The 21,234-nt window shown below is 46.8% G+C and overlaps 1 protein-coding gene across 1 annotated transcript in view; it reads left to right on the forward strand.

Moving 5' to 3' along the window:
* Positions 1–21,234, forward strand: part of LOC138249528 (ATP-binding cassette sub-family C member 5-like) — a 2,567,733-nt gene that overhangs the window by 1,276,807 nt on the left and 1,269,692 nt on the right. The window contains exon 12 of the mRNA XM_069203478.1: positions 2,165–2,237. Within this exon, the coding sequence (XP_069059579.1) occupies positions 2,165–2,237 (73 nt within the window). The remainder of the gene's footprint in view (positions 1–2,164; positions 2,238–21,234) is intronic.

Here is a 21,234-nt window from a genome sequence, read left to right on the forward strand (position 1 = left end):
CTGCAAGCTTCTTCACGACGTGGGACATCCATCCTCCAAAGGGGAAGTTCCTAGTCCTCTTCGTTCTTGCAAAACACCAAGCTTCTTCCATCCGGTGGAGGCTTCCTTGCACCCTCAGCTGGCATTTCCTGGGCTCCAGCCCACTCTCGACACTGTTGCGACTCTTGGACTTGGTCCCCTTGTCTTACAGGTACTCAGGTCCGGAAATCCACTGTTGTTGCATTGCTGGTGTTGGTTTTCCTTGCAGAATCCCCCTATCACGACTTCTGTTCTCTCTGGGGGTTGTAGGTGCACTTTACACCTACCTTACAGGGTCTTGGGGTGGGCTATTTTTCTAACCCTCACTGTTTTCTTACAGTCCCAGCGACCCTCTACAAGCTCATATAGGTTTGGGGTCCATTCGTGGTTAGCATTCCACTTTTGGAGTATCCACCAGGAAACAGTATATGGTTTGTGTTGCCCCTATACCTATGTGCTCCTATTGCAATCTATTGTAATTTTACTCTGTTTGCATTACTTCTTTTTGCTATTACTGCATAATTTTGGTATTGTGTACATATATCTTGTGTATATTTGTCATCCTCATACTGAGGGTACTCACTGAGATACTTTTGGCATATTGTCATAAAAATAAAGTACCTTTGTTTTTAGTATATCTGTGTATTGTGTTTTCTTATGATATTGTGCATATGACACCAGTGGTATAGTAGGAGCTTTACATGTCTCCTAGTTCAGCCTAAGCTGCTTTGCCATAGCTACCTTCTATCAGCCTTAGCTGCTAGAAACACCTCTTCTACACTAATAAGGGATACCGGGACGTGGCACAAGGTGTAAGTACCTCTGGTACCCACTACAAGCCAGGCCAGCCTCCTACAACGGCCTTCACATTTTTTATGCCAAGCCACCCTGCAATAACAAGAGATTTGGTTGGTACCCTCCAACTGATGTAATCTGCTGACTTGTTTGTTTGAGGCTAGCCTCAAAAATTTAACAAATACAATTTTCAGTGGTATAGACCCCCACTCTTTCAACATTATATGTAAAACGTGCCCAACATTATCTACCAAGAGCACCGCACAATTTGTAACTCAAATAGTGCAAGCACAGCATGGGTAGAGCTACTGAAAACTGCTTTTGTTTTGTAAATATGATTACAAATTCTAGAGTCTGTTTTTGATGGGGGATTCATATTAAAACTCTTACTTGTCTATCCTTGGTGTCTGCTGGATAACCAGCACTGGCAAAGCTAGTGAGTCTGGGTTTGATGTGTTAATGTTTCAGCATAAGTGTGTTATAGCCTGCAAAATTAAGAAAGGGAATGTTGTGTCTTTTGAAGGCTTCCTTGTCTCTGTAACTGTTTTTTTATTTGCTGTGTCAACTAAAGCTTCCATTATAACCCTGTTTTAGTTTCTGTGACATGGAAAAAGAATATCACTTATAATGAAGGTTCACCTGTCACCCACCACTTCTTTAACATAATCACTTGTGAGAAACAGAAAGGAAGGAAGGGTGGGCTGTGGGAATGGGAGGTGGTCCGAGGATCAAAAAGCACACAGAAAGAGTGGTAAACAAGGTTAAAGAGGTTGGGTGAACAGAAACAATGAACACACAGGTGAAATTGGAAAGGGCCCAAAGGAGGAACAAGAGGAGGTGTAGGCAGGATAAAGGAAGAACAAGACACACAGGAAAGAGGGGGGACAAGAAGAAGCCAGCAGGGGCAGGCAGAGAGGTCTATAGCTGTAAGGTAGTCCATCACTGCAGTTCAATGCAAACACAGAATTGGGGCGAAAAGATACAGCCAACAGCATCAGGTGAGAGGGAGTAACTCCTATGGATCGGATCATGATTAACAAAGCCTTAAGAAAGTGGATATAAAAGGTTGGTCAGAAAAGCCAATGGTTGAATAGGCAGGCCTAAGGTACTCTATGTATGTCATGAACAATAGGTCTGTTAGCCATCTGCGCTGTCAACCCTCTCATAAAAAAAAAAGAGTTTAGGTTTTGGAAGTGATGAAATGACAGAAATCATTATAGGTGTCTGGGAAGTAACCTGGTTGTTTAGTGCAACAGGATTTACTCTCCGAAACATGAGCAATCCTAGAATTTCTATTTTAAGATTTGACAAAATGGATATGTATTTTGTTTTATTGCTTGCTTTCTTATAGGTATAATGCATCACTGGAAGCATGCTGTTTGTATCCTGATATTGCCTGTCTACCCCAAGGAGACATGACAGAAGTAAGCTGCTGTAAAATATAAACTTCTGAATAAGTTTGTTTTTGTTGAAATAATTGATGTTGTTTTTATAAAATTACAAAGGTACAGATATTAAACATGCTCTTGTCACAGTATACACTTAGATATTGGCATCAGAATACATTCAGTATATTCTTTATGAGTGCCTCCAGGAAGGCACTGTCATATACAATTATGAACACAATCATCAAGAGTTTTAAAAAGCTCTTTTAAGTAATGTGCTACAGTTACAGTGCAGGAGTTACATAGCGAGTCACTATATCACAGTCATTAAATCAAGAGTTTGAAACTGTACTTACCAACTTACATGTGAAATAAAGTACTCCAAGAGTAAAGCACCCTGGTGAAATTTTGTTACTGATGAAATCACCATGGTGTAATGACTGTGAGAAAGTAGCATCTTTCTAGCAAGGTTACCCCCACTTTTGGCCTGTTAGTGAGTGTGTGTCAGTGTGTTTTTACTGTGTCACTGGGATCCTGCTAGCCAGGACCACAGTGCTTATAGTGAACACCCTATATTTCAGTGTGTTTTGCTTGCCTCACTGGGATCCTGCTAGCCAGGACCACAGTGCTCATAGTTTGTGGCCTAATGTGTGTGTTGTCAGTAGTGCTTAACTGTGTCACTGAGTCTCTGCTAACCAGAACCTCAGTGCTTATGCTCTCTCTGCTTCTAAATGTGTCACTATAGGCTATTGACTTCATTTCCCAATTTCAGTTGGCACACTGCTCCCCCCCTTATATGCAGGGTATTGGGGTTCCAGGAGACCCTTATGGGCTGCAGCATTTCTTTTGCCACCCATAAGGATCTCAGACAAACCCTCACACAGGACTGCCACTGCAGCCTGCGTGAAATAGTGCACACACTATTTCACAGTCATTTTCACTTCACTTAAGTAACTTATACCTCACCTATATGTCTAACCTTCATTTACTTACGGCTAGGGTGCAACGTTACTAAGTGTGAGAGCACCCTTGCACTAACAAAGGTGCCCCTACGCAGTCCAGGGCCAATTCCTTGGACTTTGTGAGTCCACTACACGCGTGCACTACATATAGATCAATACCTATATGCAGCTTCACAATGGTAACCCTGAATATGGCCATGTAAGGTGTCTAAGATCATGGCATTGTCCCCCCATTCCAAATCTGGTATTGGGGAGCCAATTCCATGCATCCTGGGGGCTCCACTATGGACTCCCAGTACTGCCAAACCAGCTCTCTGAGGCTTCCATTGCAGCTACAACTGCTGCCACCTCACAGACAGGGTTCTGCCCTCCTGGGGTCTGAGCAGCTCAGTCCCGCGAAGGCAGAACAAAGCATTTCCTTTGGGAGGAGGGTGTTACACCATCTCCCTTTGGAAATAGGTGTTGCAGGCTGGGGATGGGTAGCCTCCCCCTGCCTCTGGAAACGCTTTGAAGGGCACAGATGGTGCCCTCCTTGCACAAGACAGTCTGCACTGGTTCAGGGACCCCCAGTCCCTGCTCTTGCGTGAAACTAGACAAAGGAAATTGAGTGACAACTCCCCTGTCCATCACCACCCGGGGTGGTGCCCAGAGCTCCTCCAGTGTGTCCCAGACTTCAGCCATCTTGTTTTCCAAGGTGTGGGGTCACTCTGGAGGCCTCTGAGTGGCCAGTGCCAGCAGGCAGGGACCCTCCTGATAAGTCCATACCTGATAAGTTAGCTAATCCCCCTCTCAGGGCTATTTAGGGCCTCTCCTGTGGGTTTCTCTTCAGATTCTACTTGCAAGCTTCCAGCAGGAATCCTCTGCAACTATTACTTCATCCTCTGACCTCGGATCGACCGCAGACTGCTCCAGGAACCGCTGTAACAGCAACAAAGTATCCAGAAGGGCTACTTTTCCTCTGAAACTTCAGTTCCAGCCAGCAACTGCAACGGTTTCCACGGTGTGCACGCTCCGGGCACTCCCTGTCTTCACCCCGCACCAGAAGGACCAAAGAAATTTCTTGTGAAGTGACAGAGTCACTTCCCTGCTCCAGCAGGCACCTTCTAAGAGGACGACCGGTTCTCTTGGACTTCTCTCCTGGTGAGTAGCGTGGTCCTTGGAACACAGGTGGTATACTCCTTCGACACAGACTGTCCTAAGGTCCTGCTGTCCAAATTTGGAGGAGGTAAGAGCTTACCTTCCCCGTTTGCGACAGTACCCCTGTGCACTGCGTCATCTTCACCTCCTGAGGCCTCTGTGCACTATTTACCTGAATCCTTCGTGCACAGCCTGTCCCAGGTATCCAGCACTCTATCCTGCGACGCTCAACTTGCTGAGTTGTTCTCTGGCTGCGTGGGACCTTCTTTTGAAGTGCTGTAACAACCGCAATTTGCATCTACTTTGTCCACATGTCCTGGGACCTCCGTGGATGCTGCCTGGTCATCTGTGGGATCCCTCCGGTTTTGGGAGCCCCCTCTGCCTCCTCAGTCCGAGTTGAGGCCCCTAGGTCCCTTCTGGGTCCAGGCAGTGCCACTTTTTACGCAATCCGCAACATTGCTTGAACCAAGGCTTGTTGGACGAATCCGGCGCCGAAACTCGCCTGCATCCAACATCTCCACATGGGACATCCATTGCATCACGCAGGAACCCGCAGCCATCTTCCCTTGGTGCATTTCTGCAGTCTTCGTCCAACGGGGACTCTTCTTTTGCACCCTGTTTTTGGTTGGCAGGGGCTCCTGTCCTTCCTGGAACTTTCTCTGACTTCTGGACTTGGTCTCCTCTCTTTGCAGGTCTTCAGGTCCAGGAATCCACCATTTGTTGTTTGCAGTCTTGCTTGATTCTTGCAATAACTCTAATCATGCATGTAGTGTGGCCTAAGAAAACTTGCAGTACTTTACTCCTACTTTCCTGGGCTCTGGGTGGGGAATTTTACTCACCTTTGTGGTTTTCTTACTCTCCCAGCGATTCTCTACACACTACACTTGTCTAGAGGGAATTCATGATTCACATTCCATTTACCTAGTATGTGGTTTGTGTTGGCCCTAGACCTATTTTCTCCGATTGCATTCTATAGCATTTCCTATTGTTTGCTCTATCCTTTGTCTAATTACTTACCTTATTTTGGTGCCTAGTGTATATATTGTGTATAATACTTACGTTCAGAAGGAGTATTGCCTCTAAGATATTTTTGGCCTAGTGTCACCCAAATAAACTACCTTTATTTTTGGTAACACTGAGTATTGTCTTTACTTGTGTATAAGTACTGTGTAACTATAGTGGTATTGCAGGAGCTTTGCATGTCTCCTAGTTCAGCCTAAGCTGCTCTGGTACAGCTACGTCTTATCAGTCTAAGCTGCTAGAACACTACTACATTTCACTAATAAGAGATAACTGGACCTGGTATAAGGTGTAAGTACCCAAGGTACCCACTACAAACTGGGCCAGCCTCATACAAACTCCCAATGTAAATACTAGCAAAGCAACACATAAATTTCCAAAGGGTGTGCTACCATTGCATCACAGGAACTACATCAGGAGTCATTATATTGCAATAATTTTATTGGGAGTTCTTAATGCTCAATATTTTATATCACAGAGCCTTTACTTCATAGGTAAGTTTTCTTTCATTAATAACATTCCTAAAGAAAAGTTTGTCCATCTTAGCTCCTTCATGAAAAAGTTTATGCTGATTTCCAAAGCATGATCCAAGAACGGGATGGGGTCCTAAAAGTGTGGTTTTCCTTGTTAATTCTCTGATTGTGTGCATTTTGTGGTTTGGTGTAGATCCGTTCAGTAGTTTTTGAGAAATTAATGTTTAAATAGTGCCAACTGTTGGGCATGAAGAGGTTAACAAGCTGAAAAAGTTGGATATATCTGGACGGTTGGACCTGCAGCACTGCCACAGTACGAAAAAAAAAAAAAAAAGTCACTGCTTCTCATCGATCGAGGGAGCCTAGTCTCCTGTCTGCCCATTCCATTCTTCAGTTATGTCTTCAGTGATGTAATTAGAGATGTCATCAGTGATGTCATCAATAATTTAATTAAACGTGTCATTAGTGATTTAATATGTGAGGTCATAATCAGTGCATTACGGAGTTGCATGCTATAGTTAGGTAACAAAATTCTAGCTGGTTATTTCACAGTTTTTTGATTTTTATACATTACTTCTTGTCTCATTCTTTCACCTAACTATTACATAACTTTAACCTTTAGTTTCTTCAGTGACATTTCCAAAAATTTTTTTTTTTAAGTAAGTTCACAACTTATTATCACACCTAACTATAAAATCACTCTAACGTTTCTTTTTACAGTGATTCAAATTGTGTATATATATATATATATATATATACCCATCTATATATGTGTGTGTATACATTGACGAAAACAGGTTAAAATGGCAGTATAGTTAGGTGAACGTGCCAGTTAAAACGTAGCATTTTAAACTAAAACACACTGAAATTCAATAGTTATTGTTAACTGAAATGGCTTAAATGTGCACCCCGCCTTGCACAAGGATGTCATCAATTATCTAATTTTAGATGTCATCAGTGATGTTTTTTCAGTGATGTCATAGAACATGAGAAGAGTGATGTAACATGACATAATGAGCAATACATGGCAAGGGCACAAGTTATAATTACCATTGATGATTTTCAGTGAATATCAGAGGGTTTTTAAATATAATGTAACTTATTAGATCCATATCTAAATATAAGGTCACTATAACATTTGCTTTTTTTCAGTGAATTTATTTGGTTTCAATAATGTAAAGCAAGATTTTATTACCATATCTAACTGTACCAATTCTCTGCAGCTCAAGGCCGCAGGTGCCGTGGGGTTGGTCACAGGGCCTGGCCATCACAATTTAAATTTGATTTTAAAAAAGGCAGTCCCATTGGATTTGTAAAAGATTCAGAATGTCACTGTATACAAAGCACACCTATTGGCTTTGTCAGGGGTCACAACATCAACATATAAAGTAGACCTATTGGCTTTGTCAAAAGATCAGTGTACTAATAAATCAGACATGTATGATAATTTAATAGTAAAACCAACTTAATCAATAACCATAATCCATCCAGTGCTTTCATTACTAATACACACATTTCAATGTAATAGTAATTGTCACTAAAATATTTTAAATAAATCACTTCTAATCAAAATAACAATTACCATGTGTTTGAGTCTTTCTCTAGCACTCTTCGGTCCACATAATACAGTCATAGAACCAACCACAAAAGATCCTGCACTCCAGCTGATGAGCATACATTTCCTGCTCAGAGTGCCATGGGTTTATGTATTCAGTGACCCAAGAGACTTACTGTGTGTTTTCTTTAAATGTTCCTAGTTAGACTGCTGAACTCCCTATAGCCCCCACAGCATTTAAATAAATGGTTGGTAGTGCCCCTGTCCCTTCTCAGAGCATGGCAATAAATTAAAAATACATATAACAAGCCCTTGCGGGACATTATGGGGAGTTTCCGTGCCAGGAGCAGTGCAGCTACTCCACTTCATTTCATATTGCTGCTGTTTTTTTTAATGATTAATCAGATTTGATCTTTTCATCTGTCTGTCCTATGGGAGTCCCTTGGCACTAGATATTTATAACATTTAAACTTTATTATCTCAAAAAGTATTGAATGGATTTACACCAAATTACAAAAAGCTATCTGTGTAAAAGTCTAGCTTTCTGCTTGTTCCATGTTATTGCATTCAGCCATTTTGGTTGTAGCATTGTTTAAAGTTCCTACAAGAAACTGCATGGTGAACATGTGTTTTGATATACCCTACATTTTTAGGGCCCCCTCTTTACCTATCATCCTGAAACTTTCCAAGTAGGGGCTGAGGTGGATGAGTAGTGTGCCTGTCCCACCGCAGCCAGACGCCCGTCTCCGCGCCGCACACTACCCTATGGCCAGCTCCCTCCCCACCTGGGTGGCCAATCCACCCAAGGAACACCAAGCCCTTCCTTTTTTTAGTTGTTTTGCTATTTCCGCTGGATTGACCCTTATACCTTATTATTTTTTTTTTTCGTTTTCATGGCACAGGGACTGAGTCCTTGTAGGAAAGTACCATCTTGCCTGGCATGTTACCCCCATATTTCACTGTATATATGTTGTTTTAGTGTATGTGTCACTGGGACCCTGCCAGCCAGGGCCCCAGTGCTCATAAGTGTGCCCTGTATGTGTTCCCTGTGTGATGACTAACTGTCTCACTGAGGCTCTGCTAATCAGAACCTCAGTGGTTATGCTCTCTCTGCTTTCTAAATTGTCACTAACAGGCTAGTGACCAATTTCACCAATTCACATTGGCATACTGGAACACCCTTATAATTCCCTAGGATATGGTACTGAGGTACCCAGGGTAGTGGGGTTCCAGGAGGTCCCTATGGGCTGCAGCATTTCTTTTGCCACCCATAGGGAGCTCTGACAATTCTTACACAGGCCTGCCACTGCAGCCTGAGTGAAATAACGTCCACATTATTTCACAGCCATTTACCACTGCACATAAGTAACTTATAAGTCACCTATATGTCTAACCTTCACCTGGTGAAGGTTGGGTGCAAAGTTACTTAGTGTGTGGGCACCCTGGCACTAGCCAAGGTGCCCCCACATCGTTCAGGGCAAATTCCCCGGACTTTGTGAGTGCGGGGACACCATTACACACGTGCACTGTACATAGGTCACTACCTATGTACAGCGTCACAATGGTAACTCCGAACATGGCCATGTAACATGTCTAAGATCATGGAATTGTCACCCCAATGCCATTCTGGCATTGGGGAGACAATTCCGTGATCCCCCGAGTCTTTAGCACAGACCCGGGTACAGCCAAACTACCTTTCCCGGGGTTTCACTGCAGCTGCTGCCAACCCCTCAGACAGGTTTCTGCCCTCCTGGGGTCCAGCCAGGCTGTGAGAAAGTAGCCTCTTTCTAGCCTTGTTACCCCCACTTTTGGCCTGTTTGTGAGTGTATGTCAGGGTATTTTCACTGTCTCACTGGGATCCTGCTAGCCAGGGCCCAGTGCTCATAGTGAAAACCCTATGTTTTCAGTATGTTTGTTATGTGTCACTGGAACCCTGCTAGCCAGGACCCCAGTGCTCATAAGTTTGTAGCCTATATGTATGTGTTCCCTGTGTGATGCCTAACTGTCTCACTGAGGCTCTGCTAACCAGAACCTCAGTGGTTATGCTCTCTCATTTCTTTCCAAATTGTCACTAACAGGCTAGTGACCAATTTTACCAATTCGCATTGGCATACTGGAACACCCTTATAATTCCCTAGTATATGGTACTGAGGTACCCAGGGTATTGGGGTTCCAGGAGATCCCTATGGGCTGCAGCATTTCTTTTGCCACCCATAGGGAGCTCTGACAAATACTACACAGGCCTGCCACTGCAGCCTGAGTGAAATAATGTCCACGTTATTTCACAGCAATTTACCACTGCACTTAAGTAACTTATAAGTCACCTATATGTCTAACCTTTACCTGGTAAAGGTTAGGTGCAAAGTTACTTAGTGTGAGGGCACCCTGGCCCTAGCCAAGGTGCCCCCACATTGTTCAGGGCAAATTCCCCGGACTTTGTGAGTGCGGGGACACCATTACACGTGTGCACTACACATAGGTCAATACCTATGTGTAGCTTCACAATGGTAACTCCGAATATGGCCATGTAACATGTCTATGATCATGGAATTGCCCCCTCTATGCCATCCTGGCATGGTTGGCACAATCCCATGATTCCAGTGGTCTGTAGCACAGACCCTGGTACTGCCAAACTGCCTTTTCAGGGGTTTCACTGCAGCTGCTGCTGCCAACCCCTCAGAGAGGTTTCTGCCCTCCTGGGGTCCAGCCAGGCCTGGCCCAGGATGGCAGAGCAAAGGACTTCCTCAGAGAGAGGGTGTTACACCCTCTCCCTTTGGAAAATGGTGTGAAGGCAGGGGAGGAGTAGCCTCCCGCAGCCTCTGGAAATGCTTTAATGGGCACAGATGGTGCCCATTTCTGCATAAGCCAGTCTACACCGGTTCAGGGATCCCTCAGCCCTGCTCTGGTGCGAAACTGGACAAAGGAAAGGGGAGTGACCACTCCCCTGACCTGCACCTCCCCTGGGAGGTGCCCAGAGCTCCTCCAGTGTGCTCCAGACCTCTGCCATCTTGGAAACAGAGGTGCTGCTGGCACACTGGACTGCTCTGAGTGGCCAGGGCCAGCAGGTGACGTCAGAGACTCCTTCTGATAGGCTCCTTCATGTGTTGCTAGCCTATCTTCTCTCCTAAGTAGCCAAACCCTCTTTTCTGGCTATTTAGGGTCTCTGCTTTGGGGAATTCCGTAGATAACGAATGCAAGAGCTCATCAGAGTTCCTCTGCATCTCTCTCTTCACCTTCTGCCAAGGAATCGACTGCTGACTGTGCTGGAAGCCTGCAAAACTGCAACAAAGTATCAAAGACGACTACTGCAACTCTGTAACGCTGATCCTGCCGCCTTCTCGACTGTTTTCCTGGTGGTGCATGCTGTGGGGGTAGTCTGCCTCCTCTCTGCACTAGAAGCTCCGAAGAATTCTCCCGTGGGTCGACGGAATCTTCCCCCTGCAACCGCAGGCACCAAAGAACTGCATCACCGGTCCCCTGGGTCTCCTCTCAGCACGACGAGCGAGGTCCCTTGAATCCAGCAACTGTGTCCAAGTGACTCCCACAGTCCGGTGACTCTTCAGTCCAAGTTTGGTGGAGGTAAGTCCATGCCTCCCCACGCCAGACTGCATTGCTGGGAACCGCGACTTTTGCAGCTACTCCGGCCTCTGTGCACTTCCGTCGGAAATCCTTTGTGCACAGCCAAGCCTGGGTCCACGGCACTCTAACCTGCACTGCACGACTTTCTAAGTTGGTCTCCGGTGACGTGGGACTCCTTTGTGCAACTTCGGGTGAGCACCGTTCCACTCTTCTTCGTAGTGCCTGTTCCGGCACTTCTGCGGGTGCTGCCCGCTTCTGAGAGAGCTCCTTGTCTTGCTCGACGCCCCCTCCTGGGCCACAGCAACATCCAAAAACGCTTACCGCACGATTTGCAGCTAGCAAGGCTTGTTGGCGGTCTTTCGGCAGAAAAACACTTCTGCACGACTCTCCACGGCGTGGGGGATCCATCCTCCAAAGGGGAAGTCTCTAGCCCTTGTCGTTCCTGCAGAATCCTCAGCTTCTACTGTCCAGTAGCAGCTTCTTTGCACCCACAGCTGGCATTTCCTGGGCATCTGCCCATCTCCGACTTGCTTGTGACTTTTGGACTTGGTCCCCTTGTTCCACAGGTACCCTCGACTGGAAATCCATCGTTGTTGCATTGCTGGTTTGTGTCTTAACTGCAGAATTCCCCTATCACAACTTCTATATATTTTGGGGAACTTTAGTGCACTTTGCACTCACTTTTCAGGGTCTTGGGGTGGGCTATTTTTCTAACCCTTAGTATTTTCTAATAGTCCCAGCGACCCTCTACAAGGTCACATAGGTTTGGGATCCATTCGTGGTTCGCATTCCACTTTTGGAGTATATGGTTTGTGTTGCCCCTATCCCTATGTGTCCCCATTGCATCCTATTGTAACTATACATTGTTTGCACTGTTTTCTAAGACTATACTGCATACTTTTGGTATTGTGTACATATATCTTGTGTATATTTGCTATCTGTAGGAAAGTACCATCTTGCCTGGCATGTTACCCCCATTTTTCACTGTATATATGTTGTTTTAGTTGTATGTGTCACTGGGCCCCTGGTAACCCAGGGCCCCAGTGCTCATAAGTGTGCCTGAATGTGTTACCTGTGTAGTGACTAACTGTCTCACTGAGGCTCTGCTAACCAGAACCTCAGTGGTTATGCTCTCTCATTTCTTTCCAAATTGTCACTGACAGGCTAGTGACCATTTTTACCAATTTACATTGGCTTACTGGAACACCCTTATAATTCCCTAGTATATGGTACTGAGGTACCCAGGGTATTGGGGTTCCAGGAGATCCCTATGGGCTGCAGCATTTCTTTTGCCACCCATAGGGAGCTCTGACAATTCTTACACAGGCCTGCCACTGCAGCCTGAGTGAAATAACGTCCACGTTATTTCACAGCCATTTTACACTGCACTTAAGTAACTTATAAGTCACCTATATGTCTAACCTTTACCTGGTAAAGGTTAGGGGCAAAGTTACTTAGTGTGAGGGCACCCTGGCACTAGACAAGGTGCCCCCACATTGTTCAGAGCCAATTCCCTGAACTTTGTGAGTGCGGGGACACCATTACACGCGTGCACTACATATAGGTCACTACCTATATGTAGCTTCACAATGGTAACTCCGAATATGGCCATGTAACATGTCTATGATCATGGAATTGCCCCCTCTATGCCATCCTGGCATAGTTGGCACAATCCCATGATCCCAGTGGTCTGTAGCACAGACCCTGGTACTGCCAAACTGCCCTTCCTGGGGTTTCACTGCAGCTGCTGCTGCTGCCAACCCCTCAGACAGGCATCTGCCCTCCTGGGGTCCAGCCAGGCCTGGCCCAGGATGGCAGAACAAAGAACTTCCTCTGAGAGAGGGTGTGACACCCTCTCCCTTTGGAAAATGGTGTGAAGGCAGGGGAGGAGTAGCCTCCCCCAGCCTCTGGAAATGCTTTCTTGGGCACAGATGTGCCCAATTCTGCATAAGCCAGTCTACACCGGTTCAGGGACCCCTTAGCCCCTGCTCTGGCGCGAAACTGGACAAAGGAAAGGGGAGTGACCACTCCCCTGACTTGCACCTCCCCTGGGAGGTGTCCAGAGCTCCTCCAGTGGGCTCCAGACCTCTGCCATCTTGGAAACAGAGGTGCTGCTGGCACACTGGACTGCTCTGAGTGGCCAGTGCCACCAGGTGACGTCAGAGACTCCTGCTGATAGGCTCCTTCAGGTGTTAGTAGCCTATCCTCTCTCCTAAGTAGCCAAACCCTCTTTTCTGGCTATTTAGGGTCTCTGTCTCTGGGGAAACTTTAGATAACGAATGCAAGAGCTCATCCGAGTTCCTCTGCATCTCCCTCTTCACCTTCTGATAAGGAATCGACTGCTGACCGCGCTGGAAGCCTGCAAACCTGCAACATAGTAGCAAAGACGACTACTGCAACTCTGTAACGCTGATCCTGCCGCCTTCTCGACTGTTTTCCTGCTTGTGCATGCTGTGGGGGTAGCCTGCCTCCTCTCTGCACCAGAAGCTCCGAAGAAATCTCACGTGGGTCGACGGAATCTTCCCCCTGCAACCGCAGGCACCAAAAAGCTGCATTACCGGTCCCTTGGGTCTCCTCTCAGCACGACGAGCGAGGTCCCTCGAATCCAGCGACTCTGTCCAAGTGACCCCCACAGTCCAGTGACTCTTCAGCCCAAGTTTGGTGGAGGTAAGTCCTTGCCTCACCTCGCTGGGCTGCATTGCTGGGAACCGCGACTTTGCAGCTACTCCGGCCCCTGTGCACTTCCGGCGGAAATCCTTTGTGCACAGCCAAGCCTGGGTCCACGGCACTCTAACCTGCATTGCACAACTTTCTAAGTTGGTCTCCGGCGACGTGGGACTCCTTTCTGCAACTTCGGCGAGCACCGTTTCACGCATCCTCGTAGTGCCTGTTTCTGGCACTTCTCCGGGTGCTACCTGCTTCAGCGAGGGCTCTTTGTCTTGCTCGACGTCCCCTCTCTCTTCAGGTCCAATTTGCGACCTCCTGGTCCCTCCTGGGCCCCGGCAGCGTCCAAAGACGCCAAACGCACGATTTGCGACTAGCAAGGCTTGTTGGCGTCCTTCCGGCGGGAAAACACTTCTGCACGACTCTCCAAGGCGAGAGGGATCCGTCCACCAAAGGGGAAGTCTCTAGCCCTTTTTGTTCCTGCAGAAACCTCAGCTTCTTCTGTCCAGTCGAAGCTTCTTTGCACCCGCAGCTGGCATTTCCTGGGCATCTGCCCATCTCCGACTTGCTTGTGACTTTTGGACTTGGTCCCCTTGTTCCACAGGTACCCTAGATTGGAAATCCACAGTTGTTGCATTGCTGGTTTGTGGCTTTCCTGCATTATTCCTCTAACACGACTACTTTGTCCTTAGGGGAACTTTAGTGCACTTTGCACTCACTTTTCAGGGTCTTGGGGAGGGTTATTTTTCTAACTCTCACTATTTTCTAATAGTCCCAGCGACCCTCTACAAGGTCACATAGGTTTGGGGTCCATTCGTGGTTCGCATTCCACTTTTGGAGTATATGGTTTGTGTTGCCCCTATCCCTATGTTTCCCCTTTGCATCCTATTGTAACTATACATTGTTTGCACTGTTTTCTAAGACTATACTGCATATTTTTGCTATTGTGTATATATATCTTGTGTATATTTCCTATCCTCTCACTGAGGGTACACTCTAAGATACTTTGGCATATTGTCATAAAAATAAAGTACCTTTATTTTTAGTATAACTGTGTATTGTGTTTTCTTATGATATTGTGCATATGACACTAAGTGGTACTGTAGTAGCTTCACACGTCTCCTAGTTCAGCCTAAGCTGCTCTGCTAAGCTACCATTATCTATCAGCCTAAGCTGCTAGACACCCTATACACTAATAAGGGATAACTGGGCCTGGTGCAAGGTGCAAGTACCCCTTGGTACTCACTACAAGCCAGTCCAGCCTCCTACACTATCCTCATACTGAGGGTACACTCTGAGATACTTTGGCATATTGTCATAAAAATAAAGTACCTTTATTTTTAGTATATCTGTGTATTGTGTTTTCTTATGATCTTGTGCAAGTGACACTAGTGGTACTGTAGGAGCTTCACTCGTCTCCTAGTTCAGCCTAAGCTGCTCTGCTAAGCTACCATTATCTATCAGCCTAAGCTGCTAGACATCCTATACACTAATAAGGGATACCTGGGCCTGGTGCAAGGTGTAAGTACCCCTTGGTACTCACTACAAGCCAGTCCAGCCTGCTACATTGGTTGTGCAGCGGTGGGATAAGTGCTTTGAGACTTCTTACCACTCTTGTCATTGTACTTTTCATAAGAGAAAAATATACAAAACAAGTTCAGTGTATGTACACCTAACCAAAAAGTTTTGCATTTCCTCTTTTCACTCTTTTCTAAGTGCTGAAAAGTACCTCTAAACTTTCTAAAAGTTCTTTAAAAGTTTAAAAAGTTTTTTTCTGTCTTTCCAAAAGTTCTGAAAAACTTTTTCTGTCACTTAAACTCTTTCTAAAATGTCTGGCACAGGCCAAACTGTTGATCTGTCTAAACTTGCTTATGATAAACTTAGCTGGAAAGAAGCAAGGAGTCTCTGCATAGATAGAGGTTTAAGTGTAAGGAAGAATCCTGCTAGAGAACTGTTAGTGAATATGCTTGTTGAACAGGATAAGGCCAGAGCTGGCACTCCTGTTGAAAAGTTAGCTGATGGTTCCCACTCTGACTCTGGGGCACCCCTAGCTAAAGAAGTGGGAGGGAAACTTCCAAGCCTGCCCCCTAGTAGACAACCTAGCATAGCTGGTACTGAGGTTGAGTCACATAATACTGATAGTGTGGTCTCACATCACAGTAAGAGTATTCACTCACATCACAGTAGAAGTGATGTCTCTGTGAGCCAAGCTGTTAGGGTGCCATCTGTTAGGGACAGGTCTCCTTATGTCCTTTCTCATCATACTTCTGTTTCTAGACATGTCCCTCCCACCCACCCTGATGACAGATTGTTAGAAAGGGAGCTCAATAGATTGAGAGTGGAACAAACCAGACTGAAGCTCAAGAAGCAACAGCTGGATTTGGATAGACAGTCTTTAGAAGTAGAGAAGGAAAGACAGAAACTGGGTTTAGAAACCCATGGTGGCAGCAGCAGTATTCCCAATAGTCATCCTGCAAAAGAGCATGATTCTAGGAATCTGCACAATGATAGTTCCCCCTTATAAGGAGGGGGGTGACATTAACAAGTGGTTTGCTGCACTTGAGAGGGCCTGTGTTGTACAGGATGTCCCTCAAAGGCAGTGGGCTGCTATCCTATGGCTATCATTTAGTGGAAAGGGTAGGGATAGGCTCCTTACTGTGAAAGAAAGTGATGCCAATAATTTTACAGTTCTTAAGAATGCACTCCTGGATGGTTATGGCTTAACCACTGAACAGTACAGGATGAAGTTCAGAGAGACCAAAAAGGAGTCTTCACAAGACTGGGTTGATTTTGTTGACCATTCAGTGAAGGCCTTGGAGGGGTGGTTACATGGCAGTAAAGTTACTGATTATGAAAGCCTGTATAACTTGATCCTGAGAGAGCATATTCTTAATAATTGTGTGTCTGATTTGTTGCACCAGTACTTGGTGCACTCTGATCTGACCTCTCCCCAAGAATTGGGAAAGAAGGCAGACAAATGGGTCAGAACAAGGGTGAACAGAAAAGTTCATACAGGGGGTGACAAAGAGAACAATAAGAAGAAAGATGGTGAAAAATCTCAAGATAAGCATGGGGATAAGGGTAAAACCAAAGATTCCACTTCAAATCTTAAACACTCTTCAGGGGGTGGGGATAAAACAAATTCTTCCTCTTCTTCTCAACCTACACAATTTAAAAAGCCTTGGTGCTTTGTGTGTAAAAACAGAGGCCATAGGCCAGGGGATAAGTCCTGTCCAGGTAAACCCCCTGAGCCTACCACCACTAATACATCAAGCTCTAGTGCCCCTAGCAGTAGTGGTACTAGTGGTGGGACTGCTGGCAAAAGTCAAGTTAAGGGTGTAGTTGGGTTCACTTATGGGTCCATAGTAGAAACTGGGGTAGTCAATCCCAAGACAGTTTCTGTCACACCGAGTGGCATTGGCCTTGCCACACTGGCTGCTTGTCCCCTTACAATGGATAAGTACAGGCAGACAGTTTCAATAAATGGTGTTGAGGCCTTGGCCTACAGGGACACAGGTGCCAGTATCACGTTGGTGACTGAAAACCTAGTGCATCCTGAACAACACATCATTGGACAACAGTATAAGATTATTGATGTCCATAACTCCACTAAGTTTCTTCCCTTAGCTATAATTCAGTTTAGTTGGGGTGGTGTTACTGGCCCTAAGCAGGTGGTAGTATCACCTAGCTTACCTGTAGATTGTCTCTTAGGTAATTGTAGGAAAGTACCATCTTGCATGGCATGTAACCCCCATTTTTCACTGTATATATGTTGTTTTAGTTGTATGTGTCACTGGGACCCTGGTAACCCAGGGCCCCAGTGCTCATAAGTGTGCCTGAATGTGTTACCTGTGTAGTGACTAACTGTCTCACTGAGGCTCTGCTAATCAGGACCTCAGTGGTTATGCTCTCTCATTTCTTTCCAAATTGTCACTAACAGGCTAGTGACCATTTTTACCAATTTACATTGGCTTACTGGAACACCCTTATAATTCCCTAGTATATGGTACTGAGGTACCCAGGGTATTGGGGTTCCAGGAGATCCCTATGGGCTGCAGCATTTCTTTTGCCACCCATAGGGAGCTCTGACAATTCTTACACAGGCCTGCCACTGCAGCCTGAGTGAAATAACGTCCACGTTATTTCACAGCCATTTTACACTGCACTTAAGTAACTTATAAGTCACCTATATGTCTAACCTTTACCTGGTAAAGGTTAGGTGCAAAGTTACTTAGTGTGAGGGCACCCTGGCACTAGCCAAGGTGCCCCCACATTATTCAGAGCCAATTCCCTGAACTTTGTGAGTGCGGGGACACCATTACACGCGTGCACTACATATAGGTCACTACCTATATGTAGCTTCACAATGGTAACTCCGAATATGGCCATGTAACATGTCTATGATCATGGAATTGCCCCCTCTATGCCATCCTGGCATAGTTGGCACAATCCCATGATCCCAGTGGTCTGTAGCACAGACCCTGGTACTGCCAAACTGCCCTTCCTGGGGTTTCACTGCAGCTGCTGCTGCTGCCAACCCCTCAGACAGGCATCTGCCCTCCTGGGGTCCAGCCAGGCCTGGCCCAGGATGGCAGAACAAAGAACTTCCTCTGAGAGAGGGTGTGACACCCTCTCCCTTTGGAAAATGGTGTGAAGGCAGGGGAGGAGTAGCCTCCCCCAGCCTCTGGAAATGCTTTGTTGGGCACAGATGTGCCCAATTCTGCATAAGCCAGTCTACACCGGTTCAGGGACCCCTTAGCCCCTGCTCTGGCGCGAAACTGGACAAAGGAAAGGGGAGTGACCACTCCCCTGACCTGCACCTCCCCTGGGAGGTGTCCAGAGCTCCTCCAGTGTGCTCCAGACCTCTGCCATCTTGGAAACAGAGGTGCTGCTGGCACACTGGGCTGCTCTGAGTGGCCAGTGCCACCAGGTGACGTCAGAGACTCCTGCTGATAGGCTCCTTCAGGTGTTAGTAGCCTATCCTCTCTCCTAGGTAGCCAAACCCTCTTTTCTGGCTATTTAGGGTCTCTGTCTCTGGGGAAACTTCAGATAACGAATGCAAGAGCGCATCCGAGTTCCTCTGCATCTCTCTCTTCACCTTCTGATAAGGAATCGACTGCTGACCGCGCTGGAAGCCTGCAAACCTGCAACATAGTAGCAAAGACGACTACTGCAACTCTGTAACGCTGATCCTACCGCCTTCTCGACTGTTTTCCTGCTTGTGCATGCTGTGGGGGTAGTCTGCCTCCTCTCTGCACCAGAAGCTCCGAAGAAATCTCCCGTGGATCGACGGAATCTTCCCCCTGCAACCGCAGGCACCAAAAAAAGCTGCATTACCGGTCCCTTGCGTCTCCTCTCAGCACGACGAGCGAGGTCCCTCGAATCCAGCGACTCTGTCCAAGTGACCCCCACAGTCCAGTGACTCTTCAGTCCAAGTTTGGTGGAGGTAAGTCCTTGCCTCACCTCGCTGGGCTGCATTGCTGGGAACCGCGACTTTGCAGCTACTCCGGCCCCTGTGCACTTCTGGCGGAAATCCTTTGTGCACAGCCAAGCCTGGGTCCACGGCACTCTAACCTGCATTGCACGACTTTCTAAGTTGGTCTCCGGCGACGTGGGACTCCTTTGTGCAACTTCGGCGAGCACCGTTTCACGCATCCTCGTAGTGCCTGTTACTGGCACTTCTCCGGGTGCTACCTGCTTCAGAGAGGGCTCCTTGTCTTGCTCGACGTCCCCTCTCTCTCCTGGTCCAATTTGCGACCTCCTGGTCCCTCCAGGGCCACAGCAGCGTCCAAAAACGCTAACCGCACGATTTGCAGCTAGCAAGGCTTGTTGGCGTTCTTTCGGCGGGAAAACACTTCTGCACGACTCTTCACGGCGAGAGGGATCCGTCCACCAAAGGGGAAGTCTCTAGCCCTTTTCGTTCCTGCAGAAACCTCACCTTCTTCTGTCCAGTAGAAGCTTCTTTGCACCCGCAGCTGGCATTTCCTGGGCATCTGCCCATCTCCGACTTGCTTGTGACTTTTGGACTTGGTCCCCTTGTTCCACAGGTACCCTAGATTGGAAATCCACAGTTGTTGCATTGCTGGTTTGTGTCTTTCCTGCATTATTCCTCTAACACAACTTCTTTGTCCTTAGGGGAACTTTAGTGCACTTTGCACTCACTTTTCAGGGTCTTGGGGAGGGTTATTTTTCTAACTCTCACTATTTTCTAATAGTCCCAGCGACCCTCTACAAGGTCACATAGGTTTGGGGTCCATTCGTGGTTCGCATTCCACTTTTGGAGTATATGGTTTGTGTTGCCCCTATCCCTATGTGTCCCCATTGCATCCTATTGTAACTATACATTGTTTGCACTGTTTTCTAAGACTATAGTGCATACTTTTGGTATTGTGTACATATATCTTGTGTATATTTGCTATCCTCATACTGAGGGTACACTCTGAGATACTTTGGCATATTGTCATAAAAATAAAGTAACTTTATTTTTAGTATATCTGTGTATTGTGTTTTCTTATGATATTGTGCAAGTGACACTAGTGGTACTGTAGGAGCTTCACTCGTCTCCTAGTTCAGCCTAAGCTGCTCTGCTAAGCTACCATTATCTATCAGCCTAAGCTGCTAGACACCTTATACACTAATAAGGGATACCTGGGCCTGGTGCAAGGTGCAAGTACCCCTTGGTACTCACTACAAGCCAGTCCAGCCTCCTACACAGGCCTGGCCCAGGAAGGCAGAACAAAGGACTTCCTCAGAGAGAGGGTGTTACAACCTCTCCCTTTGGAAAAAGGTGTCAGGAATGGGGAGGAGTAGCCTCCCCCAGCCTCTGGAAATGCTTTGATGGGCACAGATGGTGCCCATCTCTGCATAAGTCAGTCTACACCGGTTCAGGGATCCCCCAGCCCTGCTCTGGCACGAAACTGGACAAAGGAAAGGGGAGTGACCACTCCCCTTACCTGCACCTCCCAGGGGAGGTGCCCCGAGCTCCTCCAGTGTGCTCCAGACCTCTGCCATCTTGGAAATAGAGGTGCTGCTGGCACACTGGACTGCTCTGAGTGGCCAGTGCCAGCAGGTGACGTCAGAGACTCCTTCTGACAGGCTTTTACCTGTGTTGCTAGCCTATCCTCCTTCCTAGGTAGCCAAACCTCCTTTCCTGGCTATTTAGGGTCTCTGCTTTGGGGAATTCTTGAGATAACGAACCAAGAGCTCATCAGAGTTCCTCTGCATGTCCCTCTTCACCTTCTGCCAAAGGATTGACCGCTGACTGCTCAGGACGCCTGCAAAACCGCAACAAAGTAGCAAAGACGACTACTGCAAACTTGTATCGCTGATCCTGCTGCTTTCTCGCCTGTTTCCTGGTGGTGCATGCTCTGGGGGTAGCCTACCTCCTTCTTGAACCGGGAGCTCTGAAGAAATCTCCTGTGGGACGACGGAATCTTCCCCCTGCAACCGCAGGCAACAAAAGACTGCATCACCGGTCCTCTGGGTCCACTCTCAGCACGACGAGCATGGTCCCTGGAACTCAGCAACTCTGTCCAAGTGACTCCCACAGTCCAGTGACTCTTCAGTCCAAGTTTGGTGGAGGTAAGTCCTTGCCTCCCCACGCTAGACTGCATTGCTGGGTACCGCGTGATTTGCAGTTGCTCCAG

The sequence above is a fragment of the Pleurodeles waltl genome, chromosome 8 (genome assembly GCF_031143425.1).
Source record: "Pleurodeles waltl isolate 20211129_DDA chromosome 8, aPleWal1.hap1.20221129, whole genome shotgun sequence".
Taxonomy (NCBI): domain Eukaryota; kingdom Metazoa; phylum Chordata; class Amphibia; order Caudata; family Salamandridae; genus Pleurodeles; species Pleurodeles waltl.